Here is a 19998-nt window from a genome sequence, read left to right on the forward strand (position 1 = left end):
CATCAAATTTTGGTCATTTATGGCATGTCACGGTGTTATTCATTGCTATGATCTGTGTATATGATGAAAAGGACTTCAACTTAATCCAGACGGTATATATAATAATATGATGATAATAATGATCTTGATGCTGTGATAAAATTTGCTGATAATAATTGGGGTAGATTGTGTAATTGCGTGACGGTCTAAAATGTATTTCAAACCGTGAATATTATTTGTTTGTGATTTTTCATGGATTCTTGTCATGTGGATTTTTGATTCAGTTGGTTACGCATTTTATTTGTTTGATACTCTACTATCCAGCTATAAATAACTTAGAGAGTGGATGATTGTTTAAAAATTTAAATATAGGAATACAATCGGACGTAATCTGAGAAGGATTTTCCAAGTTTTGTAATATAATTTTTTCCAAAGAAATTTGTCAGGAATTTGTAAAAGAAATTTTCCAAGAAATCTCGATAGTGTTTCTTAAAGGAATTTCCAGAGAATTAATTGAAAAAATTTCTGAAGTGTTTGTGAAGAATTTGGGAATTAATTTATAGGAATTAGCCAAGAGTTTGAAAAGGAAGTTGAAAATATTGGTAAAGATATTTATTCTTTAATGAAAATATGGTATAATTAAATGATCAAATGTAGCAATATTGGTTATAACAACGTTTTCGCTAAAACATTGTGGTCTATTCAATGTTACAATTCGTAAATCAGCGGTGCAGACCAGAAGCATGGTTTCAGACAAGAAGTTTATGCGATGATGGATTGTAATGAATGGAACACATAAGCAGCATGTGTATATAAGTTCTCATTAACAGATCAGAAGCAGTCATATTTTGTTGAAGCTGTATATAAGTGAATAGTTTTATATATCTTTTTTGCTTGTCCAGACTGATGTTTAATTAATAAATGTTATTATTATTTTGTCCTAATTTTCATTATGCTGTGTCACTTATCCAATCACTTATAGCCCTGCAAATATAAATTTTCATAAGGTCTGTCCAGAAATAGTAAAGAGGCCCTGCGAACGTTCCACCCGTTGGGACTCTCGCACCACCGACTGAGCGATCACGGAAAAGGGGACAATACTTTCCAGCTATTGTAATAGGAGTTGAATCATGGCAGGGAAATTATATAATTGATGTAGAAATTTTCTCACAGAACTGGAGTGTATATCGTAGAGTTAACATAGGAATTGTAGTAGGGGGAGTGTTCCTTTTTCAGAAAGAAAAAAATGTCAGCTACGAAAATGTTAAAGATGACAAACATTTAATTCTAGCTGTAAGGCTCATTTCAAAAGGTAATAGACAACTTGATGTTTCTGGAGTGTACAGACAGGGAAAGGGTAGCGCTGATGCTGATTCAGAATTATTTGATAAGATAATCAGCTATGTGGGAAACGATATGGAAAAGAACGTGATTGTAGCGGGTGATCTCAATTTACGAAATATCAATTGGAAGGTAATGCGAACGACAGGAAACATGACCAGCAAATGGCGAATATGTTTATGTGGGAAGGGCAGCTGATTCAGAAAGTGATGGAACCAACTAGAGGGACGAATATTCTGGATGTGGTGCTGTTAAAATCAGATGAGCTCTGTAGAGAAACCGAAGTAATAGATGGAATTTGTTATCACGAAGCAGTTTTTACCTAGTTTAAAATAAATGTGATAGAAAGGAAGGTCTTAAAATTAGGTTTATTAGGCAGTACCATATGGCTGATAAAACAGACATGAGGGAGTTAAGAAAAGTAAATACGATCTGTGGAAAACGGCAAATAAAAATGTATACAGACTCTAGAATGTATTTAAAACAATTGTTGAGGAATGTGAAAATAGATTTGTACCTTTGAAGGTGGTAAGGAATGGTAAAAGTCCATTATATTATAATAGACAAGTACTATATGCGCACTTTTTAGCGATAGATTTACACCCTAGGTTGAAAAGAAATATAGAAGTGGCTGTGGAAGTTAGGGGAGATTGAAGGGTCTTACTAGGAAATTTAATCTAGCGAAGAAGTCAGTTAAGGATGACATGATGCAAGCATAATTGGCAGTCATACAAATTTTAGTGAAAAATGGAATGGTATATATATGTATAGGTACTTTAAGGCAGAAACATGTTCCAAGAAGTACATTCCAGGAATCATTAATGGACAAGGGGAGTGTGTATGCGAGGATCTTCAAAAGGCAGAAGTATTCAGTCAGCAGTATGTAAAGATTGTTGGTTACAAGGATAATGTCCAGATAGAGGAAGTGACTAATACTAAAGAGGTATTAACATTTACCTATATTAACAATGACATTTACAGTAAGATACAACGGTAGAAAACTCGAAGGTCAGCTGGGATTGACAAGGTTTCGGAGTATATATACTAAAGACTATGGGTTGGGATATAGTACCGTATCTGAGGTACTTATTTGATTATTGTTTCCATGAAAGAGCTATACCAGATGAATGAAGAGTTGCTACAGTAACCCCTCTGTATAAAGGAAAGGGTGATAGACATAAAGCTGAAAATTACAATTCGGCCAGTTTGATATGCTTTGCATATAAGCTTGGGAAAGCTTTCTTTCTGATTATATTAGACATGTTTGCGAAATTAATAACTAATAATTAATAACTGGTTCGGGTTTAGGAAATGTTATTCCACTGAAACTCAACTTGGAGGATTCCAACAAGATGTAGAAAATTTCTTGGTTTCAGGAGGCCAAATGGATTGTATCGTGACTGACCTATCTAAGGCATTTGATAGGGTAAATCATGGGAGGCTACTGGCAAAAATGAGTGCAATTGGACTAGACAAAAGAGTGACTGAATGTGTGGCTATATTTCTAGAAAATAGAACTCAAGAAAATTTGAGTAGTCGAATCTTTATCTGACCCTGTAATAATTAAGGAGTGATTTCCTCAAGGCGGTATTATTGGACCTTTATGTTTTCTTATATATATAAATGACATGAGTAAAGAAATAGAATCAGAGATAAGGCTTTTTGCAGATGATGTTATTCTGTACAGAGTCATAAATAAGTTACAAGGTTGTGAGCAACTGCAAAATGACGGCGATAATGTTGTGAATTGGACAGAAGGCAATGGTATGGTGATAAAGGGAATTAAAATTCGGGAATTCGGGTTGTGAGTTCCACAAATAGGAAACGTCCTTTCAGTTTTAATTACTGCGTCGATGGGGTGGAAGTTCCTTTTTTCTTTATCATTGTTTGTAACTTAAGTGTTAATATAAGGAAAGATCTTCATTGGTGAAATCACATAGATGTCGTTGTAAATGAAGTGTTCAGATGTCTGCACATGGTTATGAGGGTATTTATGGGCTGCAGTAAGGATGTAAAAGAGAGGGCACGTAAGTCTCCGGTAACACCCCGACTAGAGTATGGTTCCACCTCACCAGTATTACTTGTTTCAAGAACTGGAAAGAATCCAAAGAAAAGCAGCTCGATTTGTTCTGGGTGATTTCCAACAAAAGAGTAGCTTTATAAATATTTGCAATGTTTGGGCTGGAAAGACTTGGGAGAAAGGAGGCAAGCTGCTCGACAATTGGTACCGTATGTTCCGGGCTGTCATTGGAGAGATGGTGTGGGATGACATTAGTAGACGGATACATTTATGTAGTGTATTTAAATGTAGGGATGATCAAAATATGAAGTTAAAGCTGGAATTCTAGACGACAGATTGGGGCAAATATTCATTTATTGGAAGGGTAGTTAGGGATTGAAATAACTTACCAAGGGAGACGTTCAATAAATTGCTAATTGCTATGAAATAATTTAAGAATAATCTAGGAAAACAAAGATAGGGAATCTGCCACCTAGGCGACTGCCCTAATTGCAGATCAGTAGTGACTGACTGATTGATATTAGTAGGTTACACCTTCAAATACCACCGGACTGAGCCAGGATCTAACCTGCTCTACCTTCCGACCTACTCAGCCCGGCTAAAGTGATTGAAATAGGTCATGTTAGCTAATCTGATCGTCACTTACTAATTATAAAATTATTTCTTAATTAGAAAGCATTATCTCATTCACTCGTTTCAGTAATGACAAAATCTTCAACGGCAAAATGCTTCGAGGGGACATTTATAGGCTTCTTCCATTATGAACATAGAGAAATAAATGAGGGTCTAGAAGCGCATACTTACCACTCATGAGACATCTATCGGTAGTGTCTCATACTTCCCTATGTAATATAATTTTACGCGTGATTGTTGGCGAAACTGTCTGTGTTGTTCATTGTTGACATCAGTAGTCCAGCACACAGTCCAGCAGTAGTCCAATGCTCAACGCAAACATGGATGAGGATATGGATGTTAGGGAGAGTGTTGAATCGTTAATAAGTAAGTAAATTGAAATTTGCTAAATTATATACCTTTATATGGTTTGCATTTCATAAGCTGTATTTGTAAAGTATAATTGGTTGGAAATAAATACAGAAGTGGCTAGGAAGTTTCTGTTATTGAAGGATGCTTTACACTGCCGATTTTTAGCAATTCTGAAGAATTCTTGTTTTTAAATACCTGTTTTTTTGAAGTGCTTCTTTTATGTAAGAATGTCATTACTTGAAGTCATCTTATTTTGTTGATGTCCCGTGTATTGTTTAATGTTGTCAAATTCCTAACCTCTCATGTGACTGCTCATTGGTGTAGCAGGTCAGCGCTCACAGTGAAATTAAATATTGATATGCTCAGAGATACATTTTAATAGTTTCCTGAGTTTTCAATATGCTCTCTTCCTTTAAAGGTAACTTAACGTACGTTAATAGGTTAATTGTGGTTAGTGATTTACCGTTTTGCGACTGATCAATTATTCTTTATAACTACTGGTGTACAGACTGAGTTTCTGTTAAAAGATGTTTTAGACGGCCGATTTTTAGCAATCCTGAAGAATTCTTGTTTTTAAATATTTTTTTTGAAGTGCTTCTTCTTCATATATGTATATTGAATTTAATGTCCCTGGTAGCTCATGATGTAAAAAATTTAAGGAAGACAATTAATATTAATTTACTATCCATATTTACATCACATACTTCAGAAACACAATAGTGTGCGGTGATCTATTTTAATGGCGCGGTAAACGAAACATACCTAGTAGAGAGTTCAAATCTACGATCTGTCATTGTTTCCAAAACAAGTCCAACAATCTTCCCAGCCCACTGTTAAGGGTGTCCATCAGAGGAGCCGAGCGGGACACACGAGAGCCACTTCAGTAATACAAATACCACAACAAATACAATAAGAACAATTGTACAAATAAACATGTAAGAAAGTCACTGTCCCAACAGTCCCTTTTCTTTTAATTGTGTCATTTGGCTGACTAGTAGCTTATTGGAATAGGTGTAGGTTAGTTTAGAAGTGCCCAGTTCTGTTTTGATGTATGAAATACTTGCTTAGGATCGTTGTTTAATAATATACACTACTCTATGAACTATTTAATAAGTGAAATGCACACAAATGTGCAAAGAGATTAACAGTTACTTGGCTTTACTGTACTCGTTAATTGATTTTGTTCTATTTTTGCACTTAAGTATGTAGTAGCGTTCATAATTCCTCACATAGAGAGCACACACACACTCATCGTTCACCTCATGGAATCGCTTAGTTGCACATAGCTATAACGGAAGCCATGGACTGTCATCTTTTTATCTACGTGTCGCTGTTCGTAGTTGACTTCTGTCCATTTCTGCTCCAAAATAGCATCTGTGGAATAGAATTCAAGCCCGATTTGGGCCCGTTTCATTCTTCTCTCTTCAAGTATCTTTGCACTTTTTCTTGTGAATGGCAGCACTAGACTGATTCTTAGATTTTCCATATAAAATGGGTCTTTACAAAACTCGTACAATAATCTGGACTTCGTGTTTGTAGGTACATCTAATACTCGCTTTAGAAATCTGGCTTTTAGTTTCTGGAGTCCTAAGGTCAACTATGGATAACTTTTCTCAAATAATTTCAATGCCGTATGTGGCAATTAGGCTTATTGCAGCTTGAAATAGTTCTATTGCTGCTTTTGAAGATAGTTTTTGAAGGTCTTTAATTCTGTATATGCCGGGCTGAGTGGCTCAGACGGTTAAGGCGCTGGCCCTCTAACCCCAACTTGGCAGGTTCGATCCTGGCTCAGTCCGGTGGTATTTGAAGGGGCTCAAATACGACAGCCTCGTGTCGGTAGATTTACTGGCATGTAAAAGAAATCCTGCAGGACTAAAATCCGGCACCTCGGCGTCTCCGAAGACCGTAAAAGTAGTTAGTGGGATGTAAAGCAAATAACATTATTATTTATTAATTCTGTATATCGCTTTGATGGTTGTTGCCCTTTCCTTTATGTATATTCTGTAGGAGTTGATTGTCGTTTGTAAAGTGATTCCAAAGTATGAAGTATTTCCCTCCTAATAAATAAGAGATTCTTGGAATTATGTGTATGAATGTTGCACTGTTCGTAGTGAAATCAGAGTTGTGTAAATGTGAGTGGTTGATATATATCCAAACACTCATTTATTTACTAGATGCTTAAACTGCTTAACGTTAAATAATAGGCAAGGAAATGTGAAGTATCAGTCCTTCGCATATTTGGCTGGATTTTTGAGTCTCAGTATATGACATTACAATTTCATAATTCAACTATGCATGTACTACTGTATATATGAAATTTTTGAATTGAATGAGGGTGAATATGGAACTTACACCTGCTCACCAAAACCTCTGGTACTGTTTGAATACTGCAGTCATCCACATCATCTGACTCCTGGGACAGAAACACATGATGTATTGTTTCTATTCCTAACATTGTGGATGAAAGGGAGTTTTGTATGATCTTTTGAACTTCAATAATCCTGCTAATCATGGTGTTAGTAACATCAGTAACATTTACAATAAAATAAAAAAAGTTGAAAACTGGAAAAGTAGCTAGAATTGATTAGATTTCTGGGGATATACTAAAGACAATTGGTTGGGAATATAGTACCATATCTGAAGTACTTAGTTGATTATTGTTAGCATGAAAGAGCTATACCAAAGGAATGGAGAGTTGCTATAGTAGCCACTGTATATAAAGGAAAGAATGGTAGACACATAGCTGAAAATTACAGGCCAGTCAGTTTGACATGTATTGCATGTAAGCTTTGAGAAAGCATTCTTTCTGATTATATTAGACATGTTTGCAAAATTAATAACTAATAATTAATAAGGCTGGTTCGGGTTTAGGAAAGGTTATTCCACTGAAGCTCAACTTGTAGGATTCTAGCAAGATATAGCAGATATCTTGGATTCAGGAGGTCGAATGGACTGTATCGTGATTGACCTATCTAAGACATAAATGAGTACAATTGGACTAGACAAAAGAGTGACTGAATGGATTGCTATATTTCTAGAAAATAGATCTCAGAGAATTAAAGTAGGTGAAGCTTTATCTGACCCTGTAATAATTAAGAGGTGAATTCCTCAAGGCAGTATTATTGGACCTTTATGTTTTCTTATACAGGGTTATTCACCTAAAATGTTACACGGAAATAACATCTAAACCATTGAAGATATCGGTATTCTGTTTTCATATTCGTAAATGATACCCAGGGGCTTGTACAATAATGTGCTACTGATTCCCATGGGGTGATTAATAACCAAGATATTGATACTAACTCCATATTTTTAAATGGAACAACACAAATACATACAGCTTGCTGAAAGGTACAACCACGTACAAGTTCAAATATGTAAGTATTTTCAAAATCTTGACTGTTACTTTTTGAGATATCAATGAAAACCGCTTTTGGGCTTTTGCATGCCCCATCAGACAGTCTGCAGTCGGCCATGGATGTATAATCACACAAGCTGTTTCCTGGCATTGATTCCAGCCACAGAGCAGATACCAGGTATGTACGGTACTGTAAACTATCATACACATAATGTGATGTACCGTAACGTACCCTGGGTGTGCAACATTATTGTATGACTGGCAAACACACAACGGGGAATGGAGATTAAAGTTTCTTTGTTTTGTTTTGAAATCCATGTGTCACAGGTTGCGCTCAGTTTGGCGTCTTTCCCCACGGATGGGAATGGGAAGGATTTGGGAAGGACGTCGGCCTTGGCCTATCTCAAATGTACCAATCCGGTATCTGCCTGGTGTTGAACATGGAACATCATGAAAATCACTTTCAGGTTGGGCAAGGCAGGACTCGAACTCGAATGCACTGTACTACATTATTCATTTGCTTTTCTAGAAGTAGATCTTAATAATAATAATGTTATTTGTTTTACGTCCCACTAACTACTCTTTTAAGGTTTTCAGAGACGCCGAGGTGCCGGAATTTAGTCCTGCAGGAGTTCTTTTACGTGCCAGTAAATCTACCGACATGAGGCTGATGTATTTGAGCACCTTCAAATACCACCGGACTGAGCCAGGATCGAACCTGCCAAGTTGGGCTCAGAAGGCCAGCGCCTTAACCGTCTGAGCCACTCTTAAGGTGTCCTGTGTTATGTTTATTTCTCAATTCTCAAGTCATAGTTATTATTTTATTCCTTTTAAAAACATCAACCCTCCTTGTCCTGTCATGAGTTCGCCTGTCATACACACTTTGCAAACCCATCACACGTGTATGATATACTTACATGTCTTGTATCCATTCTGTGGTTGGAATCACACCCAGGAAACTGCTTGCACGCCAGTATGCCCTTGCCCGACTTCACGCTGTCTGATGCGGCATGCAAAACTGCTCATGCTGTTTTTATTAATATCTCAAAAGGGTAAATATCCGACTTTGAAGAAACTTACATGTATTTGAACTTATGCGCAGTTGAACTTTTAGGCCAGCTGTATGAATTTGTGCCGTTCTATTTAAAAATATGGAGTTACTATCAATATCTCGGTTATTAATCACCCTGTGGGAATACGTACCACATTATATTACAAGCCCCTGGGTACCGTTTACAAATATGAAAACTGAATACCTTTAATGGCTTAGACATTATTTCCTTGTAACATCTTAGGTAAATAACCCTGTATTGTATATTTAAATGATATGAGTAAAGAAGTGGAATGAGAGATAAGGCTTTTAGCGGATGATATTATTTGGTATAGAGTAATAAATAAGTTACAAGATTGTGTGCAACTGCAAAATGACGTCGATAATGTTGTGAAATGGACAGCAGGCAATGGTATGATGATATACAGCGTTAAAAGTCAGGTTGTCAGTTTCACAAAAAAAAAAAAAAAAAAAACCTTTCAGTTTTAATTACTGTGTTGATAGGGGTGAAAGTTCCTTATGGGGATCACTGTAAGTACCTAGGTGTTAATATAAGGAAAGATGTTCATTGGGGGAATCACACAAATATAATTGTAAATAAAGGGTACAGATCTCTGCACATGGTTATGAGGGTGTTTGGGGGTTGTAGTAAGGATGTAAAGGAGAGGGCATATAAGTCTCTGGTAAGACCCCGAATAGAGTATGGTTCCAGTGTATGGGACCCTCACTAGGATTACTATAAACTCTTTATTTGAAATGCTTTCCTGTTAAGTTTTTGTAAGTAGTAAAATTTAAGTGAATGCCTTTCTGTAAAGGGTATTGAAAAAATGACTACTTATTCGACTTCATTCCTATCACTCCTGAGGTTGGGGCATAGGGCACATACAAGAGCTCTTCATCTGACCCGATTCACTGGCACGGTCTTGATGTTACTTCCTTCTGACTCCTAGCCCTTTCCTATCCCATTGTCGCCATAAGACCAATCTATGTTCATGCGACGTAAAGCAAATTGTAAAAATATTGCAGGTATTATACGATATCCAAGGCTTTCTCTAGTTTTGCTTAAATCCCAGTAGTAACTTATCTTCTCACTAGTGTTCAGGTAGGTTGGTTTTATCCTTTCCCATCTACCATTCACTCTCATTTCATTTGGTTCTGCCGGGCTGAGTGGCTCAGATGGTTGAGGCGCTGGCCTTCTGACCCCAACTTGGCAGGTTTGATCCTGGCTCAGTGCGGTGGTACTCGAAGGTGCTCAGATACGTCAGCTTTGTGTCGGTAGATTTACTGACACGTAAAATAACTCTTGAGGGACTAAATTCTAGCACCTCGCTGTCTCTGAAAAAGTAGTTAGTGGGACGTACAGCGGAGAACATATTAGCATCATCATCATCATCATCATCATCATCATCATCATCATCATCATCATCATCATCATCATCATTTGGCTCTTCACCTGAGCTTTCAGGTTCAAGTGAACTACTGTATACCTGTTGTTCAGCTCCAGTAAAAATGCCTTTTTAATGTCAGTATCTTTCAGTTCTTCAACATTGAATTTCCTCTTTCCATTATGTTTGTTTCTTTGATTTACTGCAGCAATATTCATTTTAACTTTAGCAAGTGATGGTCACTTCTACCATCTGCACATCTTGTGTTCTGCGTGCCTAAGAGGGATTATTTCCACATTTGGCTGATTGCCAAGTGGTTGATTTAATTTTGTGTTCTCCCATCTGGTGAGATCTGTGTAACTGTGGCATGTCTTGTGAGGAAAAATTGATCCACCTATAACCAATTTTTTTTTTTCAGGCAAATATTAACAAAGCGCTCACCACTACCATTCTGGACTCTCATTACATGTTTTCCTGGTACTCTTTACATCCCCCCATATTTGTTTCCATTCTTGAATTTCACATCCCCCATTAGCATTTTGATCTTTCTTCTTGATCTTTATATCAGGACACCTTTGAGTTTTTCATAGAAGTGATCTTGTCTTGAGGATCCATTGTCTCTCTTGGGCATAACACTGTTCAAGGTGGATGTTTCTAACTCTTGTCTTGAACTGTGCTGTAATGATGTGATCGGACACTGGGTTCCAGTCTAGAAGGCATTTTTGCGTTTCTCTTTGTCAGCAACAATCTCACTCTGCTTTGATGGTCATCATTAGGGAGCAGATTTTTATGTGCTAAAAATGTGAAAAATATTTATTTTTTATATGCTTAAAAACTTTAAATATGTGATAACAAATTAAAATATTTTCCTTTAAATATCACATAACTACTCGCGCTCAAGAAGTAAATAAGTATAAAGTTTTGTATTAGAATATGGTGCTACCAGACGTGCTCCTTAAGGCAAATTGGTGTCTGTGTATGGAAACGTGCGGTATGGTATATTAATTTTTGATATGCCAGAGTAGATATTATGAATGGTTATTTTTTTAAAAGGTAATGTTTTGTTTAAATATGGCAAAAGCAACCTATCATCTTTGAAAAAATTGTACCAGTTCGTACTCGCCCATCACATGCTGGAATATTAGTGGCTAGAAGTAGTTTCAGAATTGCAGTCGCCGGGCTGAGTGGCTCAGACGGTTGAGGCGCTGGCCTTCTGACCCCAACTTGGCAGGTTCAATCCTTGCTCAGTCTGGTGGTATTTGAAGGTGCTCAAATACGTCAGCCTCGTGTCAGTAGATTTACTGGCATGTAAAAGAACTCCTGCGGGACTAAATTCCGGCACCTCGGCGTCTCCGAAGATCGTTAAAGTAGTTAGTGGGACGTTAAACAAATAACATTATTATTATTATTATTATTATTATTATTATTATTATTATTATTATTATTATTATTATTATTGCAGTCAACAACAAAGGTCATCTCCAAATTGTCCATCACAAATGCATGCCGATTATCTCTAAAGAACGCCTTACACTGCGAAAACGATCGCTCCACATCACAGGAAGTCAGACATGCATAGTTAAAGAGAGGAATGTCACCAACACTAATGCCATCAATTTTGCCAACATGTGCACCCTCTAATACATTAGAAATTTGGCACATTGTTTGAAATCCTTTGTTTTTCCTGAACAAAGTTTGATATTTGACCTTTAACAGTCCCTGTACCTGTGAAGCCGGGAGTGAATCTAATTTATTTTCAAGCAGCGCGCACTTCCTTCACTGTTTCGGACATCAGGTTAGTGGATTTTTCAAGTATGTCTATAGTTTTACACAAGATGCTTAGATTGGCAGATATAAAAGCCAAATCATTCTTCAAAGAGCTGTTTTTTCAGTATCTCTTGAATCTCAATTGACGACTCGTCATTTTTATCTAGTGCATTCACAATGGATGCAAAACTTTCTAAATTGTCTGTGTAGTATACCACAGCGCTAAGCCAGGTACCCCACCGCGTAATAATAGGCAGAGGAGAAAGTGCAAGATCCGGGTTTTTCTCTTTAAACAGATTGATTCTTGAGGGTGCTTTTACGAAGACTTTTTTGCCATTAGGCACTAATTTATCCACTTGAGGATACTGAGCCCGCACATTTTCACATAACCTGTGGAGAGCATGAACAAGCCAAGTTACGTGTATCTTTTTCGGAAAGCTCACAGAAAGGCCTTTGGCTGCCTTTTTCATGTAAGCTGCAGTATCAGTAAGGAAAAGCAGTACGTGGTTGTATTTTATACCTTTTGGCCAAAGTGCATGGCTTCATTGAATAACCTAGCTACAGTGACATGGTTTGCAGCAAGCGTTCCTTTACATGCCAGCAAATAAGAATGTTCACAAGCAGTTTTGTCATTCAACACACCAACTACAACATTTCCTTCTTTTCTGCCACTTGAATCAGTGGTTTCGTCAATGCTCACCCACAGTTTTTCGCTATCACATACTGCCCAAATTCTCTGTAAAGTTTCTTCGTAACATTTTGGGAGATAGTTTTTCCTTAATATAGATTCATCTGGAGGCTCAAAATTAATGTACTTTGTTAGGAAATTTCTCAGTCCCGGATTTTTTATTTTGCCCAGAGGAATGTCAGCGCAAACAAATGATCTGCACACATCTAAATAATACTGGGAATAGTTAGATGGGCCTGCATTTGAAGTAGCTGGTTCAGCTATTAGTAATTGTCGCAAACGCACATGCGAAGCAGCCGCAGTATGCTTGTTTCCAGACAAATGCTGGGTTACTTAAGAACGTTGATCTGCACTTACCACACGGTTAGCAAAATAATACTTTTCCATCGGTAGTGAAGATGCTTTTAAATTCCACTACATATTGTTGAAGATGCAACCTTGTACTCAACTTCTTTTGGCATTATTTTGCAGGTTACGACACACGCATTTACGGTGAATCACTGTTTCAATAAAAAGAATAGCAGCGGACGCTGAAGGAAATATTTCTTAGAAATCCATACTAAATCACACAACCACGGCAATGATATGTAGACCCAAACAGCTAACATTACTCTTAGGAGTGATGAAATCCCACTACCTAATGGTGGGGCAATATTCTTCCCAGTCTCCCATGTCGTAATGGTATTACGTCACCTTATCTCTCCGTGATTGCCTTTCGCTGATATTCTATAAACAAAACCGGAGCGGCTGACTCATAAAAGTGAGTTGGAATGACATCATGCAAGGAAACATCTTGTGCAGCAAATCAAATCGCTGTCTAAATGTAACAACATAGCCAGTGACCAGCAAGTTTTAGAACTACTGGAGGGATGTCTATAAATAGCCGAAACATTCAGATACATAATGTTAAATACACTGTTAAAAACAATACCGTAATTGTAAAATGAAAATATGAGCATTATTTTATAACACAGAAGCAGTTTAAATTTTATTGATTAACAAATATTGCTGATTTATGTGCTTATTATAGATTTTCTTAAAATATGTATTTACCCTACATTAAAAAAATGTGAATATATGTGTTTTTATATGAAATAAGATTAAGTTTTTACACTTGGGGATGCACAGTAGGAATTATGAACTTTGTAACTTGTGTTAAAACTTATGCAAAAAAATACGTAATTACATAAAAATCCGCTCCCTAGTCATCATCTTCCTTTCCTGAACATAACAGTGTTTTACCATCTGTCAGCTGTTTCTCTCCAAATTCATTCCGTTGTGTTTCACTCAGTCCGGGAACCATCAATCTAATAGTAGTTCTCAGGTCAATCCGCTAGAGAGAGCTCCAATAGCTGTCCCTCTATCTCGCCGAGTGTCGCGTATTGTCTCTACTGTATTTTCTCTCAAAGCTCTGTCGAATTCTGACCTCAAAATTGGGTCTTCCATGTCATCAGCATCAACAGCCTCTTCTTGTTCCAGAACCCTATCATCTACTTGTTTACCTTGATATAACTGTTGGATATGTTCCTGGCATCTTTCTGACTTGAGTTGAGTCTTAGTTAGGAAGTAGAAAATAATGAGGTCATCAAATTCAGAAGAGAATGCGGAATATTCCACGAACAATAAAAATTGCAAGCAGTGCAAGGCAGATTAAGGAAGTTAAAGAAGAATAAAATCTGGATGGGGTTGAAAAGATAAGAGCATGACAGAACAAGTGGCTGTGTCATTTGGCTTATGTAGCTGTGATCTTGCATTCAGGAGATAGTGGGTTCAGACCCCACTGTCGGCGGTCCTGAACATGGCTTTCCATGATCGCTTACGTCCCACTCTTGGCCCTTTTGTATCCCATTGTAGCCTTAAGACCTCTCTGTGTCGGTGTGATGTAAAGCAAATTGTACAAACAAACAAACAAAAAAAAAGTATGAAAATTCAATACAGTATATAAAAGAAAGAAACGGACATAACTGGTGAAAAAATAGCTGGAAAGTTTAGAGGATGAAAGAGGAAAATGATGAAATCACTGGTACACACAGATTGGATCTACTGTAATTGTTTGATTTCCTTACAATATAGCTTCAGATAACAATGAATGAAAAGAGACATTCAGTTAAACATGCACTAGTCAGGAGAGTATGAATTTAGAGAAACAAATTGAAGACTGTGAAGAACATACCCAGTGTTAAGGGCTTGCAACCAGGCTTTGCTGATAGCCAGTGTCCCTGTTAAAAGTATTGACATTTTTTCATATTTCTACTGCTTCCTCCGTGATCCTAAACTTGTTGTTTTTGTGTTACTAAGATCTCTAACATCTTAAAGACACACCACCATGCCCTTAAGATACGGCATGGTGTGCTATTGCTGATTTGTCTCAATGTCATCCACTTGGTGAGAGGGTTTTACCAAACTGCTACATTGCCCTTAATCTTGTGCGGCTCGGCAGTGTTGTCTGAACAGTGGAGGATCATCAATTTTGTTAAGAATACAGAATGGCACATACTAGGCTTAATTATTCTATTTTGCAACTAGTGTTCATTTACAGTTCATTTGTAGGGAGTCTTGTCATGCTGTGAGAGGTTATTTGAAGAGTCGCTCCTAGGTGCTAAAGTTCCAAGTCGTAATATGATTCATAACTTATTCAATAAATTTTGCTGCGTGAGAAATGTTCATGATAAGAAGCGAAGATGATGTACAGTGCTCATGGAAGAAAAGCTTGTTTAAAATGTACACTTAAAAAAAAAAAAAAAAAAAAAAAAAAAAAAAAAAAAAAAAAAAAAAAAAAAAAAACTGAAAAAGTCTCTTGGCCATCTTTCTCTGCAAATAGGAATTTCTTACGGTTCTGTACAAAGAGCTACAGATTTACTTGACTAAAGCCCCTTAATGTTACTGTGGATGTGGCCCTGTTTTATGGCCAGATGCCCTTTCTGAAACCAACCCTCTGTGGAGGTATGTATGTAATCACTATTGCATGTTTCTGCCATGGTTGGTAGTGTAGTGTGGTGTGTTGTGTGAATATGAAGAGGAGATGTTGGGACAAACAGAAACACCCAGTCCCCGATCCAGAAGAATTAATCAGACACAATTAAAATCTCCGATCCTGCCGCGAATCAAACACGGGACCCTCTGAACTGAAGGCATTAACACTGACCATTCAGGCAAGGAGTTGGACGAATGCAGTCCTGTATGTAGGATTATATTTTGTGAATTAATTTTGAATCAAGTACATGAAGTGGAAATTGAATCATGTATCGTTCTGTTTTTATACTGTATAAGGGTTGGTTCGCTCTGCATAGAAATGTTAATATTCAAACTACTGACACTGGAGTGCCGAAGAACCTGTGGAGAGTAGTCCCACTGCTGTATCTGTGGAACAGGGATATATTTCATCCTTTAGGTGGTTTCAGTTGTTCACCATCTTGTTGCTCGTGGGGTGTCCTTGGCCTCACCTTAGTTCTGCAGTGGCAAAAGCTTTCTGTACAGAATGATCTTCATTATGGTGGTTGATGTACCCGTATCAGTGGAATTGCCTCTCCTCCAGTTCCTCACCAATAGCAGTGATTCTGAAGGAACCTGGCACTTGCTCATTGCGCAGTCGGTTCTAGTAACACCCGCAGACCCCTACAGTATTGCATCTCTGTGGTGTTCTTTTGCTTATCATGCATCTTCTGCCTTGCTCAGCATTTGAAGCTGTACATGAGGGCAGGTCTAACAAACATTTTGTTAACTTTCTCTTTAAGCTTTATGAATATAAAACACCTATCAGTAATCACAGTTTTATGCAGGCAACATGATGCGATGCTTGACTTGCATAAGATGTATTCTGTCTTCTTATGGCTGATCCTGAGCCTGTTTCTCTCCAGCAGTGATCTCCATTATTCTAAAGCTACCTCAAACTCTTCACTTGTTTCACTGTCCAGAACGATATAATTCGCGTATAGCAAGATTCATGGTAGTTCTGGCATTGTCTGCTCTTTCAAGTAGTTAATGACAATGTTGAACAGAATTGAACTTAATATCAATCCCTAATGACACTGACTTCAACAGGGAGACTTTCAGAGATACCTGAACTAGGTTTTACAAACGTTCATGTCCTAAATCAGCCTCGCATACTCCTCGAGTATGTTTTGGTGTCCTAGTGCCGCCCAAATAATCTCTATGCAAACACGGTCAAAGGCTTTCTCCAAGTTGAACACCACGTGGAGTTCTTTATACACTGACTGACAGAGCAAATGCAACACCAAGAAGGAGTGGTTCAAAAGGGATGAAAGTTGGGGAAAAAACAGAGACGGCACGGACGAATAATTGATGTTTATTTCAAACCGATATGCAGGTTACACAATGCGCACGGCATCGACTCAGTAGGATGTAGGACCACCGCGAGCGGCGATGCACGCAGAAACACGTCGAGGTACAGAGTCAATAAGAGTGCGGATGGTGTCCTGAGGGATGGTTCTCCATTCTCTGTCAACCATTTGCCACAGTTGGTCGTCCGTACGAGGCTGGGGCAGAGTTTGCAAACGGCGTCCAATGAGATCCCACACATGTTCGATTGGTGAGAGATCCGGAGAGTACGCTGGCCACGGAAGCATCTGTACACCTCGTAGAGCCTGTTGGGAGATGTGAGCAGTGTGTGGGCGGGCATTATCCTGCTGAAACAGAGCATTGGGCAGCCCCTGAAGGTACGGGAGTGCCACCGGCCGCAGCACATGCTGCACGTAGCGGTGGGCATTTAACGTGCCTTGAATACGCACTAGAGGTGACGTGGAATCATACGCAATAGCGCCCCAAACCATGATGCCGCGTTGTCTAGCGGTAGGGCGCTCCACAGTTACTGCCGGATTTGACCTTTCTCCACGCCGACGCCACACTCGTCTGCGGTGACTATCACTGACAGAACAGAAGCGTGACTCATCGGAGAACACGACGTTCCGCCATTCCCTCATCCAAGTCGCTCTAGCCCGGCACCATGCCAGGCGTGCACGTCTATGCTGTGGAGTCAATGGTAGTCTTCTGAGCGGACGCCGGGAGTGCAGGCCTCCTTCAACCAATCGATGGGAAATTGTTCTGGTCGATATTGGAACAGCCAGGGTGTCTTGCACATGCTGAAGAATGGCGGTTGACGTGGCGTGCGGGGCTGCCACCGCTTGGCGGCGGATGCGCCGATCCTCGCGTGCTGACGTCACTCGGGCTGCGCCTGGACCCCTCGCACGTGCCACATGTCCTTGCGCCAACCATCTTCGCCACAGGCGCTGCACCGTGGACACATCCCTATGGGTATCGGCTGCGATTTGACGAAGCGACCAACCTGCCCTTCTCAGCCCGATCACCATACCCCTCGTAAAGTCGTCTGTCTGCTGGAAATGCCTCCGTTGACGGCGGCCTGGCATTCTTAGCTATACACGTGTCCTGTGGCACACGACAACACGTTCTACAATGACTGTCGGCTGAGAAATCACGGTACGAAGTGGGCCATTCGCCAACGCCGTGTCCCATTTATCGTTCGCTACGTGCGCAGCACAGCGGCGCATTTCACATCATGAGCATACCTCAGTGACGTCAGTCTACCCTGCAATTGGCATAAAGTTCTGACCACTCCTTCTTGGTGTTGCATTTGCTCTGTCAGTCAGTGTATATTACATAGTGCTTCTCCATCAAGATCCATAGAATTTAAATTGTATTACTTGTTGACATACCATGCATCTAAAACGCACTAGTTTTGATGCAGGTTGATGATATTCCTGATGCTATTTAAATGACACTTTCGCAAATTTTGAGGTAGTGTGAAGTGAGGTTGATGGGTCTGTAGTTCCCACATTCCTTCCTGCTCAAAGATGGGTATGAGGTAGCTTTGATGAAACTGTTCTAGCATGATGCACCAGTGAGGGTCTTATTAAACATCTTGGTCATTCATTTTCTTCTGCACCCAGAATCTTCCATAACTCAGCTAGGATATCATCACGTCCCATTGCTTTTACCAATCTTCAACTTTGACATGGGTGCTTGGTCTTCATTTAGGTTGATCTCAGGTACAGATCCTTGAACAAGCAACTCATTGTTATTAGCAGTTGTTGATGGTCTTGTCCTGTGTGAGCAACTTCGCCGTATAGTTGTGGACATATTTGGTGGTGACTGTGACCCTGGACTGATTGTCAAGCTGGGTGGGAACTTTGTATATATGTCTCACACCATCTGGTATCTCCAGATCTTTGCAGAAACCATGCACTTCTTCTCTGTTAGCTTATACAACTACTGCCTTTGCAAGTTTCTTAGTGGCCTTGTACCGCATCCTCAGGCATGGACCATCTTGGCTGTTTGTAGACTTCCTCCACTCCTTGAAAACAGTTTTCTTCTCCCTGAGTGCCTCTTGGACTTTGTCATTCCAGCACCACATGTCCTTGTTGATCTTCAGTCTCCGTTTTCACAGCCTCAGATGGTGCCTTGCTTTCTTGATGCTGTAACTCTGGAAACTTTGACATGTATGATCTGAGCTGTCAGTGTTATTTGCCTCTAGAAACTGGGCTCATCCTGAGGCGGTGCAGCTCTTTTTAGGTACACCCCCAATGGAGGTGAGCTGCATGTACCATTTTAACCACATACCAGCCCTCCTGCTCTTCTTAAATTTCTGGCAGTACCGGGAATCGAACCCGGGCACCCGAGGACGGCAGCTAATAACACTGTTACTTTACGGAGGAGGATGATACTAGGCTATATAGGCCCTAGTGTCATTGATGAACGGCTGGGCTGTTTGCATCTCTTTTAGCTGGTCCTCTTTGGTAAGGTGGCTTCAGTATGCAGGTGACGATGTAACTTTGACTCGCTGGTCAGAAGCCTATGCTGTGATGCAAGAGGTTCACCTGGAATGATTTTACCATCAACAAACTGTTTGAGTTAGGTTATGATCGTAAAGGATTTAAACAGTCTGGCTACATGCCATGCATTCTTTCTGGTTGCCTTGGACCTGGGATGAGATTTAAACCTTATAGGGGACAAGTTATTTATTCTTTTTCTGTACATTAGTGTTCGCTGTCGACAGATTGTATGCTGATGTGAAATGCGTGATCATCCTTCCCTGGTCATTTCTTGTTCTGAAACTGAAGGCTCCTTCACATAGTCTTTGATGGTCTGTCCAACATGGCCATTCAGGTCACCCAGTGTGATGTGCACATTTGGTGGTAGGTGTTGCAACAGATATTCAAAGTTTCCCAGAATGTCTGCTTGATTATCCTATCATGGCCAACTTGAATGTATGCAGAGACGACGGTCAGACAGGCACCATCATCCATTTCAAACTTCACCATCATCAGTCGATTACATATCCACTTGATGAGGTGCAGGTTGCTTTCACTGTTGTAAAAAATTTGTACCCATGGCCAATTTTTCTGGTCTTGCTTCCTCTCCATTTCTTCTCCCAAACAGCTGTGATATCCA

General features: G+C 39.2%; 1 protein-coding gene across 1 annotated transcript in view; it reads left to right on the top strand.

Moving 5' to 3' along the window:
- The first annotated feature begins 4222 nt into the window (after window positions 1-4222).
- The window catches only part of Gga (ADP-ribosylation factor-binding protein Gga), a 312496-nt gene continuing 296720 nt past the window's right edge, over window positions 4223-19998 (top strand). The window contains exon 1 of the mRNA XM_067142150.2: window positions 4223-4339. Within this exon, the coding sequence (XP_066998251.2) occupies window positions 4279-4339 (61 nt within the window). The 5' untranslated portion in view covers window positions 4223-4278. The remainder of the gene's footprint in view (window positions 4340-19998) is intronic.

This window comes from Anabrus simplex, chromosome 2 (genome assembly GCF_040414725.1).
Source record: "Anabrus simplex isolate iqAnaSimp1 chromosome 2, ASM4041472v1, whole genome shotgun sequence".
NCBI lineage: Eukaryota > Metazoa > Arthropoda > Insecta > Orthoptera > Tettigoniidae > Anabrus > Anabrus simplex.